This window comes from Austrofundulus limnaeus, unplaced genomic scaffold (assembly GCF_001266775.1).
Source record: "Austrofundulus limnaeus strain Quisiro unplaced genomic scaffold, Austrofundulus_limnaeus-1.0 Scaffold83, whole genome shotgun sequence".
Lineage (NCBI taxonomy): Eukaryota > Metazoa > Chordata > Actinopteri > Cyprinodontiformes > Rivulidae > Austrofundulus > Austrofundulus limnaeus.
In genome coordinates this window covers 1,930,442-1,941,983 of record NW_013952485.1, presented here as the reverse complement: position 1 = coordinate 1,941,983, position 11,542 = coordinate 1,930,442, and the positions used below count along the sequence as shown (strand labels likewise).

The following is an 11,542-nucleotide window of genomic DNA, read 5'->3' as shown; positions in this document are numbered from 1 at the left end:
TGGCAGCTCGCCCCGAAAACAGTGGCACCTGCCACCGGAAGTGCCATTAGTAGGTGCCGAGGTCAGCCGAAGTTAGCCGAAGTCCGTGGCAACACTGGCAGCTCGCCCCGAAAACAGTGGCACCTGCCACCGGAAGTGCCATTAGTAGGTGCCGAGGTCAGCCGAAGTCAGCCGAAGTCCGTGGCAACACTGGCAGCTCGCCCCGAAAACAGTGGCACTTGTGACACCTGCCACCGGAAGTGCCATTAGTAGGTGCCGAAGTCAGCCGAAGTTAGCCGAAGTTCGTGGCACTTGTGGCACTTGTGACACCTGCCACCGGAAGTGCCAGTACGAGGTGCGGTGTCACGATTTGCGCCTGCTGTCTCTCCAACTACATCTAGTCGGAACCTCTCACACACCAGCTCAGGCTCCTTCCTCACCAAAGAGGTGACATTCCACATCCCTAGAGCCAGCTTCTGTAGCCGAGGATCGGACCGCCAAGGTCCTCGCCTTCGACCACTGCCCAACACACAATGCACTCAACCTCTATGGCCCCTAATATAGGTGGTGAGCCCATGGGAAGCGGGACCCACGTCTCCTTTTCGGGCTGTGCCTGACCAGGCTCCATAGGCAAAAGCCCGGCCACCAGGCACTCGCCAACATCCCCCAACTCAAGGCCTGGCTCCAGAGTGGGGCCCCAGTGACCCAAGTCTGGGCAAGGGAACACTGAATCCATCCATCGTATTCATCATAGGGGTCTTTGGGCTGCACTTTGTCTGATCCCTCACCTAGTACCTGTTTGGCTTGGGTGACCCTACTGGGGGCTAGTAAATATTTAAAAACACAAATTAACCTTGCCTATTCTTCATTAGTCTGACATTCTGCAGAAACAAACAAACAAACAAACAGAGACCAACATGTAAAATCTTTGTTCAGGTAATAAGATTTAACAGCTGTCAGCCTTATCAGCTGCTGGACAGAAGTGGAAACATTCTGGATGATCCTCATTAATGTTCTGGATGTTGGTAATGAATGGATGTGGCCCACAAATAACAACAATATTGCAAACATGTTTCTGTGAGGAATTTGAAATAAAAAACCTGCTGTTCCAAATCTCCACAATGAAGATGTGAATATAAATAAATTATCCAATTTTATCTTTTTGACAGTAAACCAAATCTCTTTGGATTAGGGTTGGGCATAATCGTATCATCCATCCATCCATCCATCCATCCATCCATTTTCTTCCGCCTATCCGGGGTCGGGTCGCGGGGGCAGCAGCTTCAGAAGGGAGGCCCAGACCTCCTTCTCCCCAGCCACTTCTTCCAGCTCCTCCGGGGGAACTCCAAGGCGTTCCCAGGCCAGCCGAGAGACATAGTCCCTCCAGCGTGTCCTGGGTCTTCCTCGGGGCCTCCTCCCGGTGGTGATAATCGTATCATGTGCGATTAATAGTCAGAAAAACATTAATCAATTAGTCCTGATGCATCTCAGAAGAAGAACCCGTCCAGAGGACCTATACAATTTTTTTCCTTTTGATTAATCAATTATTTTTTGGCACTTGACGATTAATACGATTAATGCAACCAGGTAGAGTCCGCTCGGTGCTCCTCCCTGCTTCAAATATGACAAACAWMYAAAAAGGTTCTGTAATTTAATTATCTATCAACACAATTTAAAAATTGATGTATAGTCGGAAGTCTGCGATTTTGACACAATTTGGAACAGATTTTATGAAAAGAAAATCTTTCAAACTAAATTGGTCACGTGACTAGGACATAAAGGTGTGCAGGGACTCCAGGGGGTTAATCGTCAGCCTCAGGCAACAGTCTTAAGAAAACCAGCCTCAGTTTTCATAGACTCAGCCTCAGAAAGTCTTAACAAACCCAGCCTCAGACGATAGTCTTAAGGGACCCAGCCTCGGACAATCTTGAGGGACCCAGCATCAGAGCAAAGTCTTAAGAGACTCAGCCTCAGACAACAGTCTTAAGAAAACCAGCCTCAGTCTTCATAGACAGCCTCAGACAGTCTTAACAGACCCAGCCTCAGAAGACAGTCTTAAGAGGCCCAGCCTCAGACGACACACTTATGAGAACCAGCCTCAGATGGCACACTTATGAGAACCAGCCTCAGATGGCACACTTATGAGAACCAGCCTCAGATGGCACACTTATGAGAACCAGCCTCAGATGACAGTCTTAAAGAGACCCAGACTCAGTCTTCAGAGACCCGGCATCAGACAACAGTCTTAAGAGACCCGGCATCAGACAACAGTCTTAAGAGACCCAGCCTCAAAGGACAGCCTTAAGAGATGCAGCCTCAAATGACAGTCTTAAGAGACCCAGTCTCAGACAACAGACTTATGAGACCCAGCCTCAGATGACAGTCTTAATAGACCCAGACTCAGTTTTCAGAGACCCGATATCAGACAACAGTCTTAAGAGACCCAGCCTCAGACAGTCTCCATAGACTCAACCTCAGACGATAGTCTTAAGAGGCCCAGCCTCAGACAGACTTATGGTGCGTTCACACCAAATACAATTTCAGCATCAGGAGCCTCAGGTTTACATGCAAAAGTCTATGGTGGATGCGCTTCAAGCAACGTCGGGAAGTGCTGCGGCGCCTCAAGCGCGATTAGAGCAGTGCGATTTGAACGATTTGAATGATCTGAGCTTTCAACGTGCTGAGGCGCAAATCGCTGAAGTTAGAAAATCTGAACTTTTGCAGCTCGACGTGCTGCGTCAACCAATCAGAGAGACTCCACTGTGTGACGTAGCGACATATTTCCCGACGGGACAGTTTACTGAATGATGTCCACTAACCTGAAACCGACGGAGAGGAGCTCTTTAGCTGAAATCGAGTGCCTGCAGTCGGTGACCTGACAGAAATATCCGCACCAATGCATGGCAGCGACTCATCAGACTGGACTCGGGACAAAAATAGTCCTGAAAGCGAGCTGTGAGCCTCTTCTCTAAATTATCTGGGGAATTAATTATGAATTAATTATCTGATGAACGTGGCATGCTCTTGCTCTCTGTAAATAAAGCAAAGCCACTTCCTCGTCTGACATTAAACAGAGCCTAACAGAGGAGGGAGGGGCGGGGAGGCTCTTGCCGTGCAGCGCTTCAAGAGCTGTCCTGCGTCTGACCTCAAAGTGCACAAGCGACCAACTTCAGCGTTGGCTGCGATTTTGAAGCTGAAATCGCGTTCGGTGTGAACGCAGCATTTGGAGACCGAGCCTAAGAAGACATTCTAAAGAAAACCAGCCACAGACGACAGTCTGTAGACACCCAGCCTCAGACAGTCTTCATAAACCCAGCCTCAGACTATAGTCTTAAGAGACCCAGCCTCAGACGAAGTCTTAAGTGACCAAATCTGATAAGAGAGTTTTAAGAGACCCAGCTTCAGACGATAGTCTTAAGGGACCCAGTCTCAGACAATCTTGAGAGACCCAGCATCAGAACACAGTCTTATGAGTCTCAGCCTCAGACAACAGTCTTAAGAAACCCAGCCTCAGTCTTTATGGACTCAGCCTCAGACAGTCTTAACAGACCCAGCCTCAGATGACGGTCTTAAGAGACCCAGCCTCAGACGATAGTCTTAAGAGGCCCAACACAGACGACAGTCTTAAGAGACACAGGCTCAAATGACAGTCTTAAGAGACCCAGCCTCAGACACTCTTCAGGGACCCAGCCTCAGACAACAGTCTTAAGAGTTCTAGTGCTGCACCAAACGATTATTTTCTAATCGATTAATCTAACGATTATTTTTTCGATTAATCAATTATTCTAACAACAAATCTATAAGTTATTCTGATGTGAGTGCACTGGAAATTTAAAATGTTTTCATCAAATTAACAACAACAGTTCTTTAATATTGTAATATTTTCTGTAATAGTTTTTCATGGACACAAAATATGCACTCTAAAGTCAATTCTTTAACAAAAAAAAGCTTAAAAGATTTAACATCAACATAAAATCTCAACCAAAGCATATAAAATTCAAGTAAAAGAAATATAGTGCAAGATGTTAATCTAACAAATGAACTAAATCATGCAAAATTCAAGTCACTCTGGAAAAACTATAATAAACATGTAATAAACATGTATTTATTATTTTATATTAAACATAATTCTCAATATATAAAAATTAACAAATATCAAGACAACATCCAACTCTTTGTATTGTAACATCAGTTATGTAACTTATTTCTTCAAAGTGAAAACTCTTGAAAACAACAAGACTGTTTTGTATTATTGCACAAATTAAAATCCAGCTCCACGTGTTTCTATTGATGTCATTTCCCGCCTGAAAAATTGTGTGATGATGGAGGTCCATGGAAGGCAAATATGTTTAAATCAAATAAACAAAAGAGGATGCAGTTAAAATTAACAAAAGGTATTTAAGCTACGTTTTGAACATCCAAAACACGTCCAGCACTTGTTGGCTGCTTGTGCTCTTTAGGTCAGACGTGTTTCTGGAAGCACCTCTGTTGTTTGAGACGCTGGCGGAACCGTCTGCTGGGGTAACGGGGCTCGACCTAACACCGGTCTCTGTTTAATGATGGATGAAATAAAGAAAGTGGTGCTCACAAGAGAATTAATCCACCAGATAATTCAGAGGCGGTCTGTTCYGTAAATTTTACTCCAGGAGCTGTGAGGCTTGTTTTCAAGCTTCAGACTGAACTGAAGCAGCAGCCGCTGACGTCATAACACTCTTGCGCGATGCTGCGTTTAGGACAAGCATGAAAAACTCACCACTCTTATGCCAATACGGTCGCAATGATGCTTTTAGGTACCAAAATGGAATTGCATGAACATTCACGTGGTGGTTATTTAATACAGCCTATCGATAATAAAAAAAATCTGCATCGACAAATTTACATAATCGACGTCATCGATTATTTCAACTAATTGGTGCAGCCCTACTTGTGATGTCCACGGCCTACCCCAGTAGGGCTGGGCATAATTGTATTGTGTGCGATAAACCGTCAGAAAAACATTAATCAATTATTTTTTGGCACTTGACGATTAATACGATTAATGCAACCAGGCAGAGCGCACTCGGTGCTCCTCCCTGCTTCAAATATGACAAACATAAAAAAAGGTTCTGCAATTTAATTATCTATCAACACAATTTAAAAATTGATAGCCTGAAGTCTGTGATTTTGACACAATTTGGAACAGATATTATGAAAAGAAAATCTTTCCCACTAAATTGGTCATGTGACTAGGACATAAGGTGTGCAGGGACTCTAGGGGGTTGATCGTCAAATTAATCGTTATTGGCTGAATACCACAATTAATTGTGATTAATTTTTTTGCCAACATTGCCCAACCCTGCTTTGGACAGTTTTTTTTTAAGGTATATACGATTAGTTGTAACATTAGACTTTATTTGATAAACATATATTTTACTGTTAAATAAAGACTGTAAAAATACTGTAGGCTGTTTAGATTTTATAATTTTTAAACTAAAAGTTTCGAAATATTACACGGACGGGGCCATTTTATTTACACGCAAAGCATTCTGGGTAAATGATGATGTAGATAGGTCCTCAGTGTGAGGCTGCTATAGCGAGCTATATCCACCCTGAAGGTTAATCTTGGACAATATCTGACGATTGACTCTTAAATGAAACCAGAGAGCGTTGACAGAGAGGAGAAGGTAGAAATGACTCAGCCTGTACCTGAAAATATGGATGGCAGACAACAGAGCTGTTTCATGGAAGAAGAACCCCAGCTTAACCTGTTAGCTTTGGCATTAGCCTCGACGCTATCACCATACAGTATATATGTATTAGCTCAGCGCTACACATTCTCCTCTCGTCACTGAGGTCCTGCATCCACGACAGAGAGAACACAAAAATGACTCAGCTGCAACTGCAAATATGGATGGAGGACCTCAGTTTAGCTTGTTTGTCACGCTAGCACCGAGCTAATACATATAAGGCAATATAGTGTCGGTGCTAGCGCAAAGGCTATATAGGAGCAAAACGACAGGTGGGGACCAGAAAAGCCTTTTGGGATTAGAAATGCCTCTGAGTTGTGCCCTTTTGGGACAAGCTCCTCCTCTGGGATGCGTCTTTAAGCCGAAATTCCTCATGGCTATTTTGTGTCTAATAAAGCTGTAAATTATTGAACATGATGGATGGCAATGGTTCACATCTCTTTTAAGATAAATCTTTGTAAAGCATTGGCGGGCAGTGCTGCACAAATCCATCTGACTTATCTGCACCTGCAGGCTCTGACAGCAGCTGGGTGCCATGCCAGCTTGCAGGATTTACTGCAGAAACTATGAAAATGTTGAAGGTAGAAAAACTCGTCCACCGCCCATATTACAAATGGTTTTAGCCATCTGTAACATGAAGCACAGGACACATACAGGTCCTTCTCAAAAAATGAGCATATTGTGATAAAGTTCATTATTTTCTGTAATGTACTGATGAACATTAAACTTTCATATATTTTAGATTCATTGCACACCAACTGAAGTAGTTCAAGCCTTTTTTGTTTTAATATTGATGATTTTGGCAAAAAAGAAAAAACAAAAATCCCTATCTAAAAAAATTAGCATATTTCATCCGACCAATAAAAGAAAAGTGTTTTAATATAAAAAAAAAAGTCAACCTTGAAATAATTATGTTCAGTTATGCATTCAATACTTGGTGGGGAATCCTTTTGTAGAAATGACTGCTTCAATGCGGCGTGGCATGGAGGCAAACAGCCTGTGGCACTGCTGAGGTGTTATGGAGGCRCAGGATGCTTCGATAGCGGCCTTAAGCTCATCCAGAGTGTTGGGTCTTGCGTCTCTCAACTTTCTCTTCACAATATCCCAAAGATTCTCTCTGGGGTTCAGGTCAGGAGAGTTGGCATGCCAATTGAGCACAGTAATACCATGGTCAGTAAACCATTTACCAGTGGTTTTGGCACTGTGAGCAGGTGCCAGGTCGTGCTGAAAAAGGAAATCATCTCCATAAAGCTTTTCAGCAGATGGAAGCATGAAGTGCTCCAAAATCTCCTAATAGCTAGCTGCATGGACCCTGCCCTTGATAAAACACTGGAGTTCTTGGACACTCTCATGTCCTAGTCACATGACAAATTTAGTGGGAATGATTTGCTCTTCATATAAATCTGTTCTAAATTGTGTCAAAATTACAAACTTCACGCTTCAAATTTTAAATTGTGTTGATAAATAAATTACATAACTTTTTTTAATGTTCGTCATATTTGAAGCAGAAACTGACTGGAGAAACCCTGCTGGCATTAATCATATTAATTGTCAAGTGCCAAAAAAATAATAGATTCATGTTTTTCTGATGATTAATTGCACACGATACGATTATGCCCAACCCTAGTTTAGAGTTAATTCATTGATTCAGATGATTAGGTTAATAAGTCGTTTAGAGAATCTTTTCATGATATGCTAAATTTTTGAGATAGGGATTTTTGATTTTTCTTTACTTTTTTGCCAAAATCATCAATTTTAAAACAATAAAAGGCTTGAACTACTTCAGTTGGTGTGCAATGAATCTAAAATATAAGAAAGTTTAATGATTATTAGTATATTACAGAAAATAATGAACTTTATCTCAATATGCTAATTTTTTGAGGACCTGTAAACGCTAACAATCAACTCAGAATCATGAAAAAATCCTGATTTGACCCCTCATAAGTTATGTAAGGCACAGTTTTGTTTTGTTCTTAAAAAAATCACTTTTTCCAACAGTCATTTCTCGGTACCCTAACTTGAGCAGGTTTTTTTCAAGGTTTCCCACAGGAGTTGAATTTCAATATTTTAATACATGATATAATACATCCTTACAAACATTTTGGTGAATAATTTTTTTGGTAACGATTTAGTTTGCAGATTTCACACGTTTCCCTAAAGGCCCTGACACACTGGACAACTTAGGCCAACTTATGAAACATTTTTCATGTCCAAATTGCTAATAAAACTTGTACATTTGATCAATTTGTTAGAATTACAGTATACACGCCTAAAAGAAGCTTCCAGTTGATTGTTTTTTCAATTCCATCTTCAACGTAGATGTCTTTAAAATTTTTACAAGTTGGCATAAGTTGTCTAAAACATCATAGTGTGACAAGGCCTTTACCAGTGACGGCTGGTATAAGTGGGCTAGTAGGGCTAAGCCCTCCCTGGTGTTCACAATAAAAATGTTAAAATAAACAATATTATAAAATTATAATATAATTATATACAATTTATAAANCAATAAAAATGTTAAAATAAACAATATTATAAAATTATAATATAATTATATACAATTTATAAATAACTTAAAAATAAACAAAACTTAAAAATAATATATCTTATTTTGTGAAATTTACAAGGAAAACTAGTGCCAAACCACCTAGGAAGATCCCAGGGTCGTTCTGCAGGGCTAACTATCCACAGCCCATTTTCATTCAGTGTCTGCTGTGATTCAGAATGATTGACAGGCGTCTCGCCACGCCCCCTCGGATTGCAGCTCATTGGGGCTAAGTCTGTTCAGCCCAGGATCAGCCCAAAGCCACAGGATTCAGCCATTTAGGGTGGACATACAAAAACGTGCCTCTAGTGCCAGTGTAGGTGGGCGTGGTTTGGTGTAGACTGACGGATACGATGCGAACAGCATTAACATGTCAAGAAATTGAGGCGCTAAACAACTTAGGTGAGTTTCTTAAAACAAAAGTATTTTAGACCAGAACACACTAGGAGAAGCTTAAAGTAAAAGAGCTTGGACCAGATCTGCTGGACAAGAAAAGCATCAGAACAAAGACAGAGGGGAGAGTTTACACTCCATTATTTTCCAAGAACTGGATTAGCGACAGGCTAAGCTAACTGCTTTTAGCGAGGCTAATGGTTTGTTTTGATTCATTGCCTCGTTTTTAAAGCATCAGGATCTGACCCAGTATGAATTTAAACAAGTTAATACTTTTGTAATGCTTTTAATCATAGTAGTGCTATAATAAAGTTGTGCTTTTAATCACAGTTTAATATAGTTGTATTGTTTTATAATTGTTAACACAGCTTTAAATAAATATAATAGAATACAATACCTTAGAGGTGCAACAATTTGTTGTTAATAAATTAATGTGTATTCATAACTTCAGTTGTTTTCTATATACTGAATATTATAAAGTTCATTTGTAGCCATCTCCGTTCTGAATTAAATTTGTGCATTTATTTTTTTTTTTAGGTTCGTGAAATCATCTTGAGCCATTCACAAGCATCTGATCAGAGCTGCAGACAGGTTCCTGCAAGTCTCCAGTTCACCACCATGGAGGCTGCAGTGCTGAACAGGACCAGGCTAAACACTGAACAGGCTTTTATGAGATCAGGAGCAGCAGTGGTGCTGTGGAGCTCTTCATGGAGAACAATCTGCATCTTCAGACTGTAACTCTATTGAAGATTCTCATCACATCTCCTCTGACCACAGCTGAATCTGAGAGGAGCTGAACACTGAAGACAATCCAGACTTTCCTCAGGTACAACATCACATCTCACACTAAAACATCCCTGCATTTAACCAGTCATGAAGAAATTTGCTTCTCAGTAACAGAAGAGCAAAATGTATGTACTACAAATAAAACACTACATGACATTGTAATGCTGTTTCATTATTGTCATTTGTTTAATAAATACACTGGCGTGATACAACTTAGTACATGTTTGATTGCTTTTTGGGATACGTCTATTTTAGAGTTGTAGCCCCACCTGGAGAAAATTCCACCAGCCGCCACTGGCCTTTACCAAGATGACAAGTTGGAGGATGAAGATGTAGTAGACGATACGGTTAGTCACGATTCACTGCATCACAGATGCTTCGTATGTGCAGAGTTTTTCTTGCCTAACCCTTTATTCCAGTAAAACTTTGTCTAGATTGGTACATACGAAACTAAAAACTACAAAAAAAATAATGTCTTGTGTTTTGTTTAATTGTTAGCTTTAGAAAGTTCGGCCTATATTTACAGCGCGTTACTCACTTATCTGCTGTGTCCTTGGCAGCTTCATGCTGGCCGTCTTCTTTGGAGCAGAATCCCCTGACGCCGGGCTTTCTGTTCAGGTTTTGAGCGGATCTCCACCTGGAGACTGCCCCCCCTCCGCCTGATGACCTTCTCTCCGTACCCGCGGAGGTAAAACAAGCCGCGGGTAGAGCCTCCTTCACACCGGCTGCTGCTCTGCGAATCAGCGGCCGCTTCAGCTGACCCTGAAACAGCTCCTTCAGCACCACTGTGGACCGAAAGGGTAACATGTCGGCTTCGTCTGGTTGGTGGAACTTATTGGATTTTAGAAATGTGAAATAAAAACTAGAAAAACGCGTTTCCAGTTGATACAACGGTCTTCCGATGGCTGCAGATGCTCATCATAAAGCTACAACCAACCTTTCTCCAGGCGCGCGATTTGATTGGAGTAGCGCATTATTAAACCGGTATCTGATTGGTCGAGACTACTGTCATAACTCAAGCAAGCTTGCAGATTGTCATGACCCCTGGCTGATGTGTTTGATGATATAGAAAAGGGGATGTTGAAAAAAAAGGGGATGTTGATGCATGTATGTTGAAACATTATGGTCTGATATGTTTGACTGGTTGTTTCCCAAAGTTCCCAGTCTCCAAATGTTCTCTGAAAACAATATAATTTATGGACTTATTATGGACAACAACAACAGTGACTCTCATCAACACTATTATCATTCTGGGGAAATTTTTCATCCATAAAGCTAAATATCTTAAGGTTAAACCACATTTCTATCATTTTCACAATGACTTTATTTTGTACTGCAATTCTCTTAAAGTGATGCACACTAAACATGCCCACAATCTGTGCTCTTTAATTGAAGAGTATGATTTCACATCCAAACCCTAGCCTTTTTTTGTTCTTGTTGTTCCTTCTTATTTTAAAATTTCTTATCTTTATTTGCACCCATCCTTTTTCTCTTTTATGCAAGTTTGTTTGTTTGTTTGAAATACGCCTTATTGTTTGTACATTGTATCATTTTGTGTGTTCTTTGTTGTTTAATAAAAAAAAAGATATAGAAAAGGGGATGGGACGATTGCTATTTGCAAATGATGGGCTTTATGGAAAAGAGGAAAAATGTAGTTTATTATAAAGAATTTACAAATGGCAATTAAGAATGTTAAAACTGGTCACTTGAGCAGGGATTCGTATTACTTTGTTGAGAAGACAAAATAGTATATTTTACAAGAAAAACATAACTAATACCACTGAACTTAAATTATATGGGCAAGTGCCCATATACGAGTCACTTGCAAGTGAAACAGTTTAAATGTTTAGGCATTTGGTTTCATGAAAAAAATAACATGAGCAGTTCATATCCAAAAAGTAGTAGATAAATGTAAAAAAATATATATATCATTTGAGATGTTTAACAGGAAGAGACTGGGGAGCAGACAGGAAGTCAATGAAAGCCATTTATACAGGACTAATCAGATCAACACTGGACTATGGAGGCATTGGGCCTCATGCAAGAACCGTTCGTACGCACAGATTTGTTCTTAAATTGTGCGTACGAGTGATTTAGGAGAATTTGTGGCATTCAC

The 11,542-nt window shown here is 40.7% G+C and overlaps 1 protein-coding gene across 1 annotated transcript in view; it reads right to left on the bottom strand.

The window, feature by feature from the left end:
• The window catches only part of LOC106519804 (glutaminase kidney isoform, mitochondrial), a gene marked incomplete at both ends in the record, with an annotated part of 57,495 nt that overhangs the window by 44,342 nt on the left and 1,611 nt on the right, over positions 1-11,542 (bottom strand). The window contains 1 exon segment of the mRNA XM_014011618.1: positions 9,965-10,211. Within this exon segment, the coding sequence (XP_013867072.1) occupies positions 9,965-10,211 (247 nt within the window).